Source organism: Lissotriton vulgaris, chromosome 10 (genome assembly GCF_964263255.1).
Source record: "Lissotriton vulgaris chromosome 10, aLisVul1.2, whole genome shotgun sequence".
NCBI classification, from domain to species: domain Eukaryota; kingdom Metazoa; phylum Chordata; class Amphibia; order Caudata; family Salamandridae; genus Lissotriton; species Lissotriton vulgaris.
Window position 1 is genome coordinate 396,272,573 of NC_141698.1, and position 19,473 is coordinate 396,292,045.

Genomic DNA, 19,473 nt, shown 5'->3' on the forward strand with positions numbered 1-19,473 from the left:
GTATGCTGTTAAGAGTGCAGACCCAACTTGTCATAAAAATTGGCTTCCTATTTCCTTCCATAGTATTTCCAGGGTTAGAAAGATCAAGGACTACCAAAAATACAAAGGTTGAGAGGGTAATCACCTATATGTCTCTCTTACAACACCATTGGCACTCGGGGTGGTATTCAGGTTATGAGTCAAGGAAATATCACAGCTACTCTGTACTATTTTTTTTTCTTATTACAAGCATAGCGTAAACATTGCCAGATAATTTAAGGTTCAAATCACTTGACAGGCAGGTAAACAAAGAACAAGCAGAACCTAATAGACACTAAAATCGCAAGAAAGCATGCCGTATCATGCAACATCATGAGATGTTTTTAACGTGCAACGTTGTTAAGACAGTACCTTCAAGGATTCAGGGGGAATCAGAGAAAATATCTTGGATTTTGTGGGCCAGCAGAGAAGAGGTTCTCAATGGTGTTTTAAGATGTAATTTTACTCTATCTAGTTATATAATTTGTTGCATTACATAGTGATGCCCCTCCACAGCAAAAGAAATATGTGAAGTAACTGAGTAATGTTTCTTTTAGAGCACTTTGGCCTTCATTCTGAGACCCACTTCAACTCAGATAGCAGTTGTGCAACCGGTAAACATCAACACCATGTGGTGCTATATTTACTAGGTGCACAATTACTGCACCAATCATATTTTACAAACTCCTAATGAGGGATAATGTGGTGTTACAGCACCTTTTCCACCATTCCCGAGTTATGCAAATTCGGAATCCATACACAATTTGCAAATGTTACCTCATGCAAACACATTAGGACTTCCTCGTTTATCCCAGGTAAACGACAGTTCAAACTGGGGTTTCATCTATGGGATGTAGCATTCCTACACAAAATATATTCACGCTTTGGACACAAACTCCATTTCACTCCCAAATTGGGATTAATACTGGTCCAAGAGTGAAGGCGATCATTCAATGTGCCATTGTGAGAAGTTTCACATGCAAGTACTTGGGCCACAATGTCTACGAAAGAGGACAGTTGGGTTGGAGGCTGAAGTTCTTCATAAATGTGCATGCTACCCTTTAATGTCAATGTTTCTCAAGCAAACTTATACTGTTTTTACATGTTTCCTAAATAAATTCAGACTGTTTGCCCCTTTGATCTCATCTACTTCAGCATATCAGTACATGTGTCGACCGATACCGCATGTCCACTAGACTTAGGTTTTCTCACTCTGTATGTTCATGTGTACATAGTATGCTTACATGGTCTATTCATTTGCCCAAGATACCAAACACTTTCTGCCCATGTGTCCCATGTAACCTCATAAGATCACTCAAAGTGCCCCAGAATGCATCATTCGTTTAAACTTCCTGTGAATGTGTCCTAGTTGGTCACATGCCTCACATTGTTTGTTCATGCACCAAAATCTCTTCATTACATCCTCAGGTGGTAGAAAAGGTGCTCTGGTAGTTCCCAGATAAAGAAAGAGAAGTGAAAGGTATGCCACAATCCCCATCTGAGACACCGAGAGGGCAGCTAAAGTAATGCCACATCCACAGGGATTTCACAAGAGTGTATGCCAACCTACTCCCACCTCTACTGATAGCATCCCAACGCTCCCCCAACCACCAACGATTACAGGGACATTAGAACTAAGGACATTCTCAAGTAAGAGGGAGTTTCAGTCTACTGTCCTAGTTAAATTACTGAATATTGGGGAGAGGATGTGGCCTAAAAGCCAGAGCTGCCAGCTGTGGAGCTGGGGAACAAGGTTTGAGTCTTGGCATCGGCTCAGCATCCTGTGATTCTGGGCAAATTGCTTAATCTCCCTGTGCCTCCCAAAAATGAATGTGTCCTTGTGTAACGTAACTGGTGCTCATGTAAAGCACTCCAATACCTTTGGGTCGAGTTGACACTGTATAACAAAACTGCAAATATTAAAGACTATTGATTCCATGTCTGAATATCTGCAGTATAAGCGGATATACAAAAGTAATTGTAATTGAAACATCCACAGGTAATTAGACTAGGGTGGGTATTTAACACCACTGCCAAGGTTTAAGTATTTGACTCTGCCGAGCATCTTAAGCCTTTACTAAATGTAACCTTTTTAATTGAACAAGGTTTATCACTTACTATAACTATATAGACCTTTGAGTCTCTTGGATGCACAACCTACTTTAATGATAAACCCAAGGAAGATGGTGGGCCACTTACAGGAATGCCTACATACACTGTCTCCGTTCTACTCGGTACGCCCAGCACAGACCGGGGCAGGGCACCTCCTTACATTAAATACTGTACTGTCGTCATCGTTCGGTGTGAACTCTGACAAATCATGTCCACTCTGTGGGACCATAGTAGTGAAAGATGGATCTGTGGTTTGCAACTGCGGCTCCGTATTCAACAGGAGGTGGTGTGGCCTCTGAAGGGGAAAGGGCATGCCCCTGCAGGCAGGTGTATGGTACTACAACACCAGCAGCAGGAGGATGTCTTTGGGGGTCCTACCAAAAGCAAAGTGTTTCTTCTTTTGCATAGGGCCACGCCCCCATGCAAATGATTGAAGGCTCCATTGGTATTTTCCAGGACATAAAAAGTGTGCCTGCATGATTCTTTTTAGAGAAGGGGCTGCAGAAGCAGTTACTCCTTGCATGACACCAAACTGTCCTCCGAGTTCAAGAAGCGATGGGCCACCGCCCCCCAAGGACACTTTCTGGAATACGACCCCTGGACAAAGAACTATTTTTTAACCCTTTAAGTGCTGCCGTCGGCCAACGGTCGTCGCGAGCACTACCTTGCCAGTGCTGCGCACGACCGTTGGCCGACGGGGCCGCACCCGTTATTCGAACGTTCAGCACTGGGTGCTGAACGTTCGACGCTCCTAAGGTGTTAAAGCTGTGCATCATTTTCTACTATGGCAACAAATATGCCTGTTGATGTTAGTGGTGGAGATTTTAAGGAGGGGTGAGCCAAACATACCAGCAAAGCGTGAAAAGCACTCTATTCATCCATTGAGAGATTTCATTCACTGAATGGATTTGTCATTACTTTTGCAAAATTGTTCTGTGGAATTTCACTGCCTCAGGGGCATTCCAGCATTTCTTGGTGGTTCGGCCAACACCACAAAATGTAGAAAGGATCACAAAATGGAGTCTTTTGTTTTGTTTATTTAGCGCCTTTTCCCCCTTCCATGGAAAGCAGGAGTGAAGCTCTACTAACTCTGTCTGTTTCCATTCTGCAGTTAGTGAAATAAGACAAATTTGCCTAGGCCCAATTTTTAACTACTTCCACTACACCTGGGGTTTACACAGTGAAAGAATGCGGATAATTAGCAGCACAGATTATAAACACATGCGAACAATAGAACAAAAGAGCCATAAAAAAAAACAACAATTAAAACACATAAAGTTAGTAATAGTTCTTCTGAGTCTTTTTCCAATCGAGTAATAGTTTGATGAGAAATGGATTGTGTTTTAAGAAATGCCTAACAAATATGTTCCAATTAAAAGTAAGGTTTTCAGATATTGTACTCAATAGGCACCCGGCGAACTCTCTGTAGTGAGAGGAATTGCACTCCACAGAAATCTCTAGCCTGAAAGAAAGTCTGCAGCCTAGCTGAGCCCTGTGCAGCACGCTGCCAATTTATTATAAAATGCATACTTGCTGAGGCAGCATGTCTTTAAAATGGTCAAAATGACAGATGGCTGCCGCAGAAGCAAATACTTTTTGGCAGGCTGATGGTAATCAGGAGAGATTGACAAAGTCACTTTAATCTTTTAATTAATGAGACATAAATTTCGCACAAAATAATGCACTACTTCTGCCCCCACGTTCTCAAGTGCATTCATTCTCCGGTGAGTTTTTATGCAATGTGTACATTCTGTAAAAGGGTTTCGTCCTCGTTGGAAAAAAAAGGTTAAAGAAAATGTATGTGACTGGTAAATGAAAGAAAATGTGAGAGGCAACTGGACGTCACGAAGCAAAGGACGTCATGTGGCAAAGGGTTTTGGATAGGGTGAAAGACTAAAACAGGCATTTCATTTGTGATACACATAAAGCAACCTGTGCATAGTTTAGCCGCTTTTAACCCGAGCTGTGCTGTGCTAGTGACGGAACGGTCCCGTCACGGCCCGCTCGCCGCGCCTGTGCGGCGCGTTCTATTGAGCGGGCGCGTTCGTGACGGAACCGTTCCGTCACTAGCACAGCTCACCTGAGGTGCGTGACGGAGCGGTTCCGTCACAAGAGCAGGTGAGCCGCGCGGCCCCCCCAACCCCCTAGCACTGCGGCGGAATTGCCGCCGCAGTGAAGGGGTTAAATGCTATTATATGGGTCTGAAATTAAATGTTCTTGGAAATGTCCCTCACAAAACTCGAGTATTGCAGTGGAGGGGTGTATGTCATTTGATTCATTGCATAACAATAGTATTGGAGCCTCTACAATGTGATGTTAGTATACAAATTAGTATTCTTGATTCTACTTTTCCTCCCCTCTGAAGGTAAGTATGGGCAGAGTTAAGAATTTTTAATGAAAGATCGATGTAGGAGACGCACTATTTTTCTATGTCGGTGTCAATGGCCTCAATATAGAGTCGCACAACAATGGAGGTAAGGGTTGTGTTCAAAACTAAAATGAACATATGTAAAACTCTCGAAAAAAGACAAAATCTGTCCTCTAAGTAAGAAGTATGCCATCAACATCCCTATAAAATGCATATTACCCACATGTAAAAAACTATACAAAGAAAAAAAAAGAGGGCGTAAATTGACAGTGGGTACAACCCAGAGTGCAGAACTATTTCTTGCTCATCAAGTGGGCAGAAATACATTTCATTCTCACTAACTCCTAAAACGAAACCCTGTGGATTAGGGTGCATCACTGTACCAGACTTACTACACCCTGGACATCACAAGAGCACTGTTTTATTCATCTTGTAATATTCGGGTGTGTATTGTAGACCTGACAAACACAGATACCAGCACTTGAGGTTCTTAGCTGGAGCTCAGACACTGCACCAGCCTCAGTTTCAGATCTTGGAATGTGAGAAATGGTGTTAATTGTGCGTCTTCTCCCTCATACGAGGTGCGCAAGCTCAGAATGCGGACTCTCCCACTCAATTCACAATATTTTTACCTGCTGCAAATTGCGAAGGCAAGCACCCGCAGAGTGCGCAACTTGAGCCTGTTTTTGTGCATCAAGTGGAAGGAGTCCTGAAATAGCAGAGAATCAAAAGATGAATAAGACTTGGAGATTTAACTCATTAGAACATCAGAGCATCTCCTTACCAACTGGATGCAGCACAATTTGTAACTGCTATTGAAATACAAACATGAGTAAGGTAAATATCCTATAACATAGGATTGTATCAAATAAAAAATATATTTAACTGCTATTGAGATACAAACATGAGAAAGGTAAATACCCTCTAACATAGGATTGTATCAAATAAAAATGATATTGTCATGCAACACAGCCTTCCAGAGTTTGCATGTTTTATTCAGCGAATTTCGGTCACCAAAACTTGGAACAATCTTGTCTCTCTACATCCTGAGGAGTCTCCCACCTCCTTCTATTGATCAAAGCTTCTTTTACCAAATTTCCCACTTTCACACAAACTAAAATACAGGATTTCCTCTGAAAGATCTTCTATCTTCATGACACGGCCGTCCAGCGAAGAGGGAATCATTGCATTGTATAAAGGTTAATCGTCAGACACAGCTTTGTGAACATTGCTGTTGTCAAAGCTCATCGGGCAATCAAATCTCAGACCCCTCCGAGGCCGTCCTTCTTTCACACGGATGAAGGGGGCTGGGAGGACTGGGTGTCGGCGAGATAAGGGGCCATCCGTTCACCGCCGTCTGATTAAAAGGAAATGGGTTCACCCGCCTGCCTGTGTAACTCAGACTGACAAAGGTCCCCGCGGACTGCTTTCGTGTATCCCTGTCGGCGTCCCTCTTAAAGCATAAAAAAAGGCTTCCCCTTAGTTTTTCGGTTTTTTCTACTCCTTTTTTTGTGAAAGCTTCTTACTTCTAATCTATCTGCTCTGGTAATGCATCCAGAGTGGCATTTCGTAATGACAGCAACATTCGGGCAAATCAATAGTTATTTAATTCCCAACAAGCTCTCGAGTCCATTAAACCTGATTACATTCACCCATTGCAGTTGGGTGCAGTTATTTTTCCTACACCGGCACTTAATCTATAACAGGAACTTATGAGAACTTTCAAAAGCAATTCCAGCATCAATCAGCATAGAGTGAAAGGCACGATTTGCTTGTAATTATTTATTGGACAGGATGGGAGTGAAGCTGACCAGGCTCCATTGTCTGACCTTCACCCCTTTCCTCTCCAAACCAAAAAAATTATAATTTACGGGAAGGCTTTCTTGATATGTCAAATTCTGCTGTAGGCAGATCTGCCACAGCCCCAATTTCCCAATACAAGGAAAAATAAATATATATATACATATATATACATATATATATATATATATATACATATATATATATATATATATATATACATATACACACACAGATATCTACATACACACACATATCACATATATACATACACCATACACCATACACACAAAGCACATCATATATACATACACATACACACATATATACACACACACATACATTATATATATATATTCCCAACAAATCAGAGCACACAACAGTATTCCATTTTTATTTTGCAGACGCGTTTCAGCTGTGAAGCCTTTCTCAATGCCAGTCATAGATATATATATATATATATATATATATACATCGCGTCCAAACTCGCTGCTCATGCAATCCTCAGCCTAACAACGCTGATGCATATATACATTCATATACATACATACATGCAGGTGCCAGGAAGTTTCTACGTCTTTCGCTTCCATTAATAGCGAGTCTTGATTGGATTAATAAATGATTCTTGAAACATATCACTTATTTTCAGAAAGCTAGTGTATATAGAACACATTTTCAAATTATGTTTTTCTGTTGTCACCTCAAATCAGCCTTTTTTTTTATTTCCTAGATAAAAGAGGCCAACCTTACAACATGGGCAGACTTAGGTTAACGAGCACTGAGTCATAAAAGGCAAATTGGTTCAGTTCTATTTTCTGTGGTGAGATAAATACTTTTTTGTATGATGGTCTTTTAGTCAGAGTGTTTGCTTTCCCAAAATATCACATGGTTATCCGGGACGCTACCAACCAGCAATTTGAGTTTTATTAGCGGCATAACTAGACATATGTTATGTAACCCAGATTTGTAGAAGGCTCCATCAACCCATGGTGGGGGGAGGGGGTATTCTAGGTTCGTAAAGTGGTTCTAGGAAGTAATTGAACAAGGGCTGATATGCTGTAGGGAAGGTGATGGGAAGCTTCCCCTAATCCAAATATTTGTAGCGCTTTGTAAGAAACTACTTCGTGATAATAGGTTCAGAAAGAGGAAACAGAATTTGTCTCTGGGAAGGAGGTAGCTGGAGGAAGGGCTAGAGTGCTTCCTTCCCCAACTTCTTCCTGACACTTGGAAAGGATCAGAAGATGTGGTCAGAAAGAACCAATTTTGGACACTGGCACAGGCGGCAGTGGGAGAAAGAGGCCATGGGTTAATAGGTGATGGGAAACAGAGTCTGGTGGTGTCTCGCAGGGGCATTTCTGTGGTGGAGACAGTAATTTCTGAGAAGTTTGATAGCAATCCTCATCTCACTTACACAGAGTGGGGCCGCTGGCCTGTTTAGGAACTGGTCCAAATCAACTCAGGCCATGAGCTTGAAAGAGTGGTACAAACGTCCATTGCTTTCTAGAGTGTAAAATCTTAGCGCATCACGTGTGGTTGTGATTGTTGCCCCACCTCAAAGCATCTCACAAGTTCTAAGCTCCAGATTCATGCTTTCATTTTTAGTTCACAGGGGAATCTGCCAGCCTCAATTAAGGACCAGCAACTAACAATACATACTGTGCTCTCAAACATTTCTTGGCCTCATATTCCCTTTCAAATTTCCCATCATCTATGGGGGACTTGGGTGTTTTCTCTCAGAGCAAGATGTCTAAATTACATCAAATGCTCATGATAGCATTTCAAGTTGATTATGTAGCTTAGAAGGTTGAACACTTACTGAAGGGATGTGTTTGCTACTTTCCGGTAACAGATTACCAGTGGGTCACGTTAGCCATCCATTCTTTTGAGGAAGGTTAACAGAGTACTTTTGAGGTGGTTATTAACCCCTCCCATGCTCATGACGGAGCCGCTCCGTCATGAGCATCGGCTGAGCTGTGCTCATAAGGGAGCGGTTCCGTCATGGCCATGCCGCCGCGCCTGCGCGGCGCTGATTTCGCGCCTGCGCGGCGCGTTCTATTGAGCGGGCGGGGCCATGACGGAACCGCTCCATCACGAGCACAGCTCAGCCGCGGCTCGTGACGGAGCGGCTCCGTCACGAGCACGCTCGCACCTCCCCCCCCCTAAGGCTGCAGCGGAATTGCCACCGCAGCGAAGGGGTTAAAGCACATTTTGTTTAAGCACGACAAGATAATTCAATTCAGGGTGTCTGTAGGAATATCATCAATATTCAGGAAATAAACGTTGAATATTGTCAGTCCAGCTACACCAAGCTGCAGGTCATTTCGCGTTTGCCAGAGGGTTTCTATCACTGGATTTCATGGTGTCCTTTCAAAACCTCTCTTTTATAACCTCAATCTCCAGTTATTTTTCGCATAGCTATCAATTATGCAAGCGGCAACAAGCTATTACAGCTTTGAGAGCCTTGTAAGTATGCTTCAGCCCTTTAATGCATTCGGTGCAGCAAAGCAGAGGAACAACAAATTCCCCTGTGCTTTGGAAGGCACATACTCCTGATCTGTATGCCTGGCCTCCCTGCTAGTAGGGTCGCCATCTAGGTCAAACGTCTACTCAGCCAAGAGGGAGAGCAAAATGCAGAAAAAAAGAGTCGTAACGAGACACTGTCATTCTAAGTTTGGTCCGGGTGGTGCCACGACGAGGGGCCGAAAATACATTTACAACAGCAAACAAGTGTATCACATATTGGCTAGTCGCCCATAGTCAGATGTCGGGACAACTCAAGTGCCAAAGTTTAGCCTTGACCTTTCGCGGACACATGAGAGAGGCAGTTGCTATCACTATTGCATCACTGCTGGTGGCAACTGAACCGCTTGAACAGTACAATATTAACCCTTATCAGGACGCTATGTTTATTTCTAAGCGCTAGAAATAACATGTGCTATTATCAACTATTTTTAACAGGTGCGGCCGGTAAACGTAAGAGTGGTGGGGAGGGGGGAAGTCGACCTACGACAGGATAGGGAAAATAAAATAGGTAAATAAATAAAACCACTTACCGTGTGATCAACACATCACCGAGTCAGCAACGTGGTGAGCGCAAGGTAAATGGTTTTATTTATTTATTATACCTATCCAGTCGTATGTCGATTTCCCGCCCGCCTCACCACTCTTACCTGTACCAGCCACACCTGCATTTTAATTCAGTTTTACATTATGAAAACTAAAGTAAACATACCCTAACAGTTTACAGATGCAACCTAGCAAGATTGTTTCTCGCAAAGCCAACACAAGACATCAATTGAGCAACTTTGGTTCATAATTTAGGGTCCTCATGATGCCAGAAAAAAACAAGCCTTGTTAGCTAAATGTGCCAGACATAATGAAATACACTTACAGATGAAAAAGTGATGACGACAATACATATAGGACTATAAATGGAGTTTTTTGTTTGAGAGTCGGGCTTTCAATTTATTTTAAAATCTTTAATAGCCATTGCAATATAATTTAAAAATAACTCCAAAATGTATTAGGAATTTTCTTTGCCAAAAGAAATAGGTTTAGCAGTTGAAGCACTTTGTTGCAGGGGACAGAATGGGGCTATGGAAAATGTTTCATGTCAGTGGGAAAACCATGCAACCAGCTTCTGGCAGCTCTATCAGAGGGTAAAGGCAATGGATAGAGGAGGAAGGGGGTGGTGAAGGTGGAGGTGGAGGGAAAGGGGAGCGTGAAGGTGAGATATGTTAGGTTGCATTGTAGAGTGTATCCAGGCACTTGACAGGTGTGCAGGTGTGTGGTAACCAAGGCGCTTATACAAAGAGCCAGGTCTTCAGCTTCTTGCTAAATTCAAGACGTGAGGGGGAGTCTCTGGTGTGTTCATGGAGGGTGGGCCAAGTCGTGGGTGCGAGGTAGGAGAATGCATAACGGGGAGGATGAAGTGCTGCTTAATTTGAGCCGGTTGTTGCCAGTGGGGGCCACCTGCACTCATTTTTGGGGACCAGCACTTATTTCTTGGCATCAGGCAATTAAAAGCACAAGAGGGTGAACACACACAAAATGGAAAGTCGGACGAAAAGAGAGATGGAAAAACTGTCATGAAGGGAGAAAGCAGGAATCTGCAAGAGTGAGATAAATGGGCAGGGAGTGCCTGGTAGTGGATTAAAGAGTGTTAGGGTGGATTTAGGATTACACAACCATGAGATTCTTGGCGCCGACATTCAATTGCACTGGCCACGTGCTTCTGAGCACAGCACTGGAAACAGGGCACAAGTCCTAAAAAAAGAAGTGGGGGGAAGCTGATGTCACAACAGGAAGTGACGTCACAAAAGGTGGCTTGCACCATCAGACTCATTGCCTCCCCTCGCTCACCTCTTAGATGCGATTGCATCAGAGAAGCCAGTGCGTGAGAAGCGTTCTGAATGGGCTCTGATCTCGCCCCAGAGAGGCCAAAGAGTGAATGTGTGGCTCCATTTGCTCCAGTTATCGAGCTCCCAGTAAAATAAGTGGGGGGACGCCGTCCACCCGCGTGGTACCCCGACTCGAGCCCTGACTGGAAACCAGCACTCATTCTTTTACAAGTTAAGCACTGGGGGAAGCTGTGTGAAGGTGAAAGGAGAAGGAAATGACTTTTTTTCTGCACATCTCATGCTTATTTCCAAATTGCACTCAGGGCAGAGTCATGAGGTTATTCAGGACAGTTTTTTTGCGTGTTTTTTGGAACATCATTTTCACACGTATAATAATAGTATTCACAAATATTGGGGTGCCAAGCCTCAATGTGTGAACCTGCATTTTTTGTTGTCTTTTTCACCTTCGAAACGTTGTCCTCTAGAAAAAGGTTTGAATTTGTATGCACTTTGCACTTTCTTTTAATTATTTTGCAAAGATACAACACGACCAAGACGTTATCTCGGGCAGACTAAACTCAGCCTCTAATAAAGAAAACATAATTACCCACAGTGCAGTTCAGGCGCCTCAACATGGCGGTATCGTTTTTAACTCGACTAATTTGACTTCAGAAGGACGACCTGCGGGTCAACCAATAGCACAATGAAACACAACTGCACATGGCCTAGCTCCTTTAATTGGGAAGAGAAATATCTGACGAAAACAGGCTCCTGTATGCATTAATGCATTTTTAATGCCGCTCATATTTGCCGTGCTAAAGCACTTAAACAAACCACATCATGATAAGTTACTTTGGCCGCTGGTCTGCGTGGGGATGCAGGGCCCCTCGGAAAAAAAAAAAAAGCTGAAACGCAAAGAAAAAAAAGCCTCTGCCCTGTGGTCAACCTCGCGCAGCGACGACATGAATGCCAAGCAGCCGGCGGATCGATACAAGCAAATATAGCTCAACTACTCCATTTATTCAGCCATGAGAGATGTCAATACATAGATTAGGGTGATCCATCTTTTTGATTTCCCCCTGTCTTCTCGGTGACTACATGAGGGGTTTTTGCCTGTATTAAAAGTGTTTGCTTTCTCAACCGTAAAAATGGCAATTATTGCTGTAAGTGCGCCGGAGTTAAGTCGCTTGTTGGAAGCGGCCTTGCATTACCTGAACAACGCCGGCGAGGTAGGGGGCTGCCGGCACGATCACCGGGAGGCCGTACGGGTGCAGCAGAACTCCGGGAGACGGTAACATGGCTGACGTGTTCGCTCCCGCCACAACCAGACGCATCAGTTGAAAGTTAAGGGGGAAAAATCTATACGCCAAGTACTTCCACGCTGCCAGGCCGAGAGCGGAATAACTTGTGACAGGCCGGTGGTGCCCACATCAGCTGCGCGGGAAATTTGTTGACCTCAGCAAATCTTAGCATTAAAATCTTCGCCCGAGACAACAGATAGACGGAACAGCTGCACCGCCGCCGCTGATGAATAGCAAGGGGCTATTTTAGTAGCACCGCGGCCATTCCTTTTCTTAATTCGCTTCCATTTCTGATCTACGCGGATAAGTCCCCCCTCCTGGCGCAGGGGGCAGCATTTCAGTTCGGTATCATGGGCCCACGTGCTTGCAGCGGACTTCCGCAATGGCTTGCATGATACATGACCAGAAAAGACAACTGACTTGGGCCTACAACAAAGTACCGTGTCATCTGAGGTATAATGCGGAGAGCAAAGCGCACACATAATCAGTGCACACGGCAAAACAACACTTTCTACGTACAATTCTGTTTGCAGAGTAATTTAAAGATTTGCGGTTCGAGTGCATTAACAGGACAGGTCGGTGAATGGATGGACAGAAGGAAGGATGAAGGAAAGAAACCTTGGACGAGAAAAGAGGAGGGGTAAAAGCGAGAAGGGAAAAGAAGGACAGAAAAGTTACAGGGGAAGGAAGAGAATGAGATAGAAAGAGCGGAGGAGACGGAGTAATAGAGGGAAAGAAAATCGCAAAGAAAGTCAAAGGCAGAGGGATAGATGAGACTGACAGGAGGAAGAGGTCCAGTAGCCAATTATGTAAAGGGAAAACATAAGGATAGAAAAATAGACATTACATTTTAGTACCTCGACTACGTGCGCTTTTTAAGTTAATGACCCTTGGACAAAGACCTGCTTGTGCAGAATTCGCAACCACAAATGATGCGATGTTTAGTGCACCTGATAATTGCCCGCTGTGATAAAGAACAAAGCTTTGGATTTCAGTAACTGATATTTTTCTGCAGATGATGGGGTAAATAAGGTCTGAGCTTTTTAATTGATATCTTAAATGTATGATTTTTGTGTGAAATAAAGTGGCATCTGCTGTTCGAATTTGAGGGTATTGTGTAATCACTCTCACCGAGTTATTCTTCAGATGCTCTCAGAATTACTTGCCGTCAGATGTGGCATGCAAGTATAACGTGAGGTGGACACATAAGAAACAATTTAATGTAGCTCTTTTCCAAGTGTGTGTGTGAGAGAGAGGGTGTGTGTATTTATATATATATATCCATACTAATATAATAAAGAGAGAGCCCAAACCTTTGAGGCGGGTAATCTCTGGAACCACAACACCAATCACAACACCCAATACAGCGTTGGAAAGGGCAGTGGCAGCAAAAGGACATATGCTATGCAGACGCCCACCATGTACATTTAAAAGGTAAAAGAACCGTGCCAGCAAAGTAGTCCCTTGTGGGCGTGTATGCGTTGTGCTGTGGGTGTGTGCTGTGGGCGTGACAAACGCTGGGGGGCGTGTGGTACGTTCCGCCCTTCATGCCATGTCTCATATCGTGTGCTAATCCCACCCTGCTCCCTTTAAATACCCCTGCACCCCATAATCATAACCCACCCTTACTCCTTAAAATACCCCAACAACTTTAAACACTAACCCATCTTAACCCTATAAATATACCCTGTACCCCAAAACCCAAACCCATCCCTAAACCCTAAAAATACCCCTGTACCCCAAAACCCAAACCTACCCCTGAACCCTAAAAATACCCCTGTACCCCAAAACCTAAACCTGAACCCTAAAAATACCACTGTACCCCAACACCCAAACCTACCCTGAACCCTAAAATACCCCTGTACCCCAAAACCCAAACCTAGCCCTGAACCCTAAAAATACCCCTGTACCCCAAAACCCAAACCTAGCCCTGAACCCTAAAAATAACCCGGTACCCCAAAACCCAACCTACCCCTGAACCCTTAAAATACCCCTGTACCCCAAAACCCAAACCTACCCCTGAACCCTAAAAATACCCCCTATACCCCAAAACTCAAACCTAGCCCTGAACCCTAACACTACCCCTGTACCCCAAAAGCCATACCTATCCCTAAACCCTAAAACTACCCATGTACCCCATAACCCAAAACTATATCTGAACCCTTAAAATACCCAAACACCCCAAAACATATACCTCAGTACCCCAAAACATATACCCCTATACCCATACTTACCTTATCCAAACATAAAAACAAACATGCTTTTACCATTCATGCATTTACAACGAATGTCGTTGTAAATATATCCATGGTAAACGCATATAAAATGTAATACCATGCGTTATAATGGCATTGCAGAGTCATTGTAGACTTTTAGACACACCTCCCGCCACAAGTTCTAGAATTGCGAACTTTAGAGCTGGGGAGCTACGTTTGAATCTCGGCATCAGCTCAACATCCTGTGATTCCAGGTAAATCGCTTTGTCTCCCCGTGCCTACCACAAATGAATGTGTTCTTCTGAAATGTAAATTGTGCTCATGCCATGTTGTCAAGTTTGCGCTATATAATATTGCAAGGAAAAATAAAGTAGGGAAACTCGAGTTCACACACTACTGAACGCGCACTCTTAAGTGCATCAGCAGTGCACTGTGAATCGGAGCGTTTCACAGGCCTGTCACAGATAAGAAATGCTATCAAAACGAAATCCTACAAAACAATATACTACTGGCCGGCAGCAATTCATACCCGGACAACGTCGGGACGGGCTGCTAGTATATATATATATCTATGTGTGTCTGTGTACAGGAATAGCATAGTAGACTTTATTAAAAATGGGCGATGGTCCAAAGAAGCTTCTGTAAGCTTTAATTTTTATTGCGCCTGGCCTTTTGTCTTTAACTTGAATGATTCATTTTATAAATTCAGTACGCAGTGCGTTATAAGTGAGAAAAAGCTTGAATGGTTATAGTGGGCCAAGAATAAATCGTGGAAGGAAAATGGGGCTGTAAGAAACAATCTTTAGTGAAGAAATGGAACGAATGCTCATGTGCAATGCTGTGTTGTTGTGCTGGACCCAATAGCTCAAAAGCTCCAGCTCTATGGGTTGGAGAAGGTCCACATCAATCATCATGTTCAGCCCTGTGTTCTAATGCAGAGCCCTTCGGATCAAGGTCTTCCGTCTCAGGCTGAAACGCACTGATCTTTACGTCCAACAAAAGGAACCCATTACTCACCTGGTTATGCAGTGTACGTCCTCATGCCCCCACAGCCCCCAACTCCCACAGCCCATAAAACACATACTTGAATGCATGCACCCCACTACAGTGGCCAGGATCCTCAATATTCTAATGTAATGATAACTTTGGGCGCACTTCGGGTAAGGAGTTACAAAGGAAGTTCAAGAGCTTCTGGGAGTGACAGGGCGCGATTGCGTCTGAACGACCACTAGAAGTACTATGCGAGATCTGCATGTTCATGGTCATTCCCCTGATACTGCTATGGCACTCGAGTGAGATGTGAGAGTGCTTTCCTTGCTTCAACTCATGCTCCTATTTCAGTAAATAGAACACATTAAGCCAATTTCTTAGATGCTTTTTTGGTCAGTGCCTGCTCTGGGGTAATTCTGGTTGCCATCTAATGCTACTCCTCTTGAATCCTCTGCGTGCCCAATGCATAAACCTTTAGTTTAATTTGAAAGTTTATCCAAAGGATCTCTACTTTACTCTACAGATACATTTCATGCTAAGCCCTGATTTTAGGCCTGGCTTTTGGCTTATGATGCACTTTATGAACCACCACCATTTGCGCCCTACCCTTTGGCATGCAGCCTCGTGCAACTGTTATTTCAAATCATTTCAAGTTCAATTCAGACAATCTAGAGATTTTGTGTCTATGCCTCCTTATTATCATCACCCTGCCAATACCCACTGGCTTTGAAATAAATACTACCCTTCTCCATCCTAAAGAGTAAACACCCTACGTGTCTTTGTGGATACCACCCCCTCTTATACACCAGTCCTTGCAACAACATACATTGATCTGTCATGGCATCACCATGCCACCAGACTCTGCATAGGCCTTACGCCTTCCTGTACTTTATCCGGCATGAGCGGGCTGGCTAGTTCTACAAGTCATTCAAAGAAAGCTATATGCACCCTACTGCATACCAGTGGACAAGTGAAAGGCACAACACAGAGCGCAACACTGAAAATTGGACCCAAAGTGTTACTATTATAAGTAGTCAGAAATCACCTAATGTATCCACTGCATTCAGTATCCGGACACACGCTCATTGGCCCATACTTTCAAGGAAGCTGATGGGAAAGAAGGATGTTCTTATATCGGATCTTCAAACACCTTTCAAAGGCCTTTTCAGAATCATCCCGCATCATTTTATGTTTGACAAAATGAATAACCCGGACTCACAATGAAAGCTTTGTTCTAGCTAACATGTAGTAACCCCCAAACTAGGGGTCCCTAAAACATATCTTCAATATAATTGGACACACGGAGTGCAATACTCAATGTAACGATGGCTCGCTGCACACAAGCAGATGCAAACGCCACCAGCATCACCCACCCTTGGGACACAAATCCCTCTATGATTAAAAAGTGCCCGAAGTGACGTGCAAGAAAATGCAGTACTTACACAAGTCCATTCAACAGGCAATGACATAGCAGTGCTACCCTCTATGAACACACACGTGTGGACTCTAAATTCTTGACACTCAATTCCCATATACTGGCCGCAGCCAGCATCGGGCATTTGCCTGGGTGGCTGCAAGGGTAGAGGCAGGTTTTGCAGCAATGCTTCAATATCGGCCCCAGTAACAAAAGCAGCAGTGCTGGGGGCCGGTGCCGTGCTTTATGCTTCCAACTCAACCCCGTGGGGGCCGGTCCTCGAAAAATTGCTAGGGCTGCTATGGATTCACAGTCCGGCCCTCTTTAGTTCCTTAGTGGAATGAGCGCAAGCAAAGCCTGCCTCTACTGTGACGGGATCCATGAGGTCCTGGGAGCCCTCCTAAAGGGTAGCAGTGGAACAAGTTCAGAGCAGCACTGACAGGGCGTACTCATGAGCACCCAAAATCTTTCTGCGGAAAGTGATCCTCTCTGAGGATTCCCAAGGTAACCATCCAAATAACACATATTTTGATGTTGTCCAAGTTCTAACTTTGCACACTAAAGGTGTTTTTGGTCATAAATGTGCAATATAAAATAAATGAATGGGTGTTTGTACCAAATATCATAAAAAGATATACTGTGGACCAAAATGTTGTGTCATGAATATCAAGGACACAAATATCGTCAAGGTAAGTTTCTATAGCTAATCAAAACTTTAGTATATATAACTTCACATATATGTTCCTTGACAAGATGATATATATATATATATATATATATATATATATACATATATATATATATACATTGTATTCTCATGCTTGCAAACAAGTAATGTCGAATGTCCTGGCGGAATACTCCCAAGCAAAATGCAGTCAGAAGAAATGATTGTACAATTACAATCATAAGCACTAGCAAAATAATAACTTGCTATTTTGAGCTATGTTGCATAATTAAGAACATGGCAGGAATAGTGTTTTGTATAAATTTAGAGATGTTATTAACCGCAGAGCAAACTTTCTCACTGCACGCATTGTAATGAAATGATGTCTGTCTTCGAGCTCTACAAATGTAGTGGTCATGTGACACAAAATGGTGGTGGGTTTAAAAACATTGTAAAACTTTACTCGCATTTGTTGGTGAACAAGCCTGTTCTGCAGGTGAAACGCATACAGCGGTATCCGGCGAATAAACTATTTTCGCACAATGGAGACATTGCGTTGTGACCCTTTCTTTGAGACGAATTGTGTGCACACATATTATATATATATATATATATATATATATATATATATATATATATATATATATATATATATATATATATATATATATATATATATATATATATATATATATATATATATATACACAAATATATAATATAAAACCTCAAGGTACGTAAATATGGAGCTAAGAATAATCTATACTTATCTATTTGCACTTCCCTTCCTGATATTTTGGTCCTCAATATTTTTGACACAAAATTATGTCCACACAATATTTCTGTTACCCATATTCTGTAAGTGATCTAAGTAAATGCAGTATGTTGGTGATTTGTGCTGATTTACATTAGGCCTGGGAGTAGTAGCGGAGCCACACGAAGTGACCAAAAAACTCCACCTCACTACACAGAGTTCTGCAAGCATCGGAGTGCGTTTGATCATGCCGTTCACATTGATTTTCAGTGCCGGGTGTTTGTCCCACACTGTAAAACCAGTGCAAATGGCACCATGTGCTGTGCAAGAGGGCGCTGCTTCTTTTCTTGCCGCTCAGGTAGAATTTCTACCAGAGCTGCAGCTTTCTCAAAGTGAATGGAAGGCTTCTCAAGGCAAGCGGTCACAACCATCCGTGACTGCCGCCGTTGAGAAATCTGACCACTCGAGGTGAGAATTCTTGCCAGGAGGTGGATTTTTCTCATTCGCGCTCACCAGCTTGACGTTGGCGAGCACAAGCAAGGAAAAAACTCTGCTCCGATTTTTTCGAACTCCCTGTGCTCCACAAAGTGTAGAAAACTCTACAAATCCGTGAATGGAGCTGAGTTCACTGCCCAGGCTAAATTTAGATCGAGATGCAGGTTGATGAACATCGGACCTGTCCACTTGGACAGCTGTGGCATCTCTGCACATATTCCTGAAATGGAGCTTGCTTGCATGCAAAAGGAATGGAAATTGTGTGCATTCCATAGTTTTGTTTGGGTCCTGCTTCCCCGCAGCTCTGTGTGTGAACACTGAACTATGGTACTGTATTGCCGATTGGTTAGTCCTTCAAGGGCTGCAGTTTTGTAGAAGTGAGTCTTGGTTTCTGCAAAATACTTGGGCATTTTTTCTCCCACAGCCTCCACTCAAAGTGGTGGACAACCACAAACACATGACAAAAGTCAACTCATACATGGAAACAGGAAAGAATAACATACTCAAACATACAGATGAGATGTAGCGATCTGGCGGGAAAAGTCAGGCAAAATGAACAGGCCTTACCAAGTGTCAGTCGATGATTGTACAGTGAGGGTTCTTCACACTAATTATAACACTTAATTACAACACTGTTGCATTTCCTAGACATAACAAGCAGTGGCATCTCTTCCCACTCAACTGATCTAGTGACAAAAGCATTCAGAGCAAGATGATGCTACCTGACAACATAGAGTCAACAATATTTTATTGATGAAACAGAGTTCAAGTAACTCAGAAAAGCTGATATGTACTTTTGATGCAATTTGACATAGCTTATTAAAAACATGTCTGAAGTCTCTAAATAAACTTACAACACACTCTCACAAAACCAACAGAACACAAGTGTTAACTTGCACCCTACAATGCATACATACATAAAAGAACTGGAACTGTGCAAAAATCTCACTATTTACTTTTGCGTAATAGTGTGAAATTCTGCAAAGTTGCCTACAATTATG

The 19,473-nt window shown here is 43.0% G+C and overlaps 1 protein-coding gene across 27 annotated transcripts in view; it reads right to left on the reverse strand.

The window, feature by feature from the left end:
- RBFOX1 (RNA binding fox-1 homolog 1) overlaps positions 1-19,473 on the reverse strand; it is an 845,440-nt gene that overhangs the window by 773,478 nt on the left and 52,489 nt on the right. For 2 of the 27 annotated variants that reach the window (XM_086941207.1, XM_086941228.1), the window contains exon 1: positions 11,850-12,053. The exons of 22 other annotated variants lie outside the window; for them this stretch is intronic. In XM_086941207.1, coding sequence (XP_086797333.1) covers positions 11,850-11,972 — 123 coding nt within the window. In that variant the 5' untranslated portion in view covers positions 11,973-12,053. Of the gene's footprint in view, positions 1-11,849; positions 12,055-19,473 lie in introns of those variants that run through there. 3 more of the 27 variants (XM_086941227.1, XM_086941225.1, XM_086941226.1) reach the window with 3 other exon arrangements.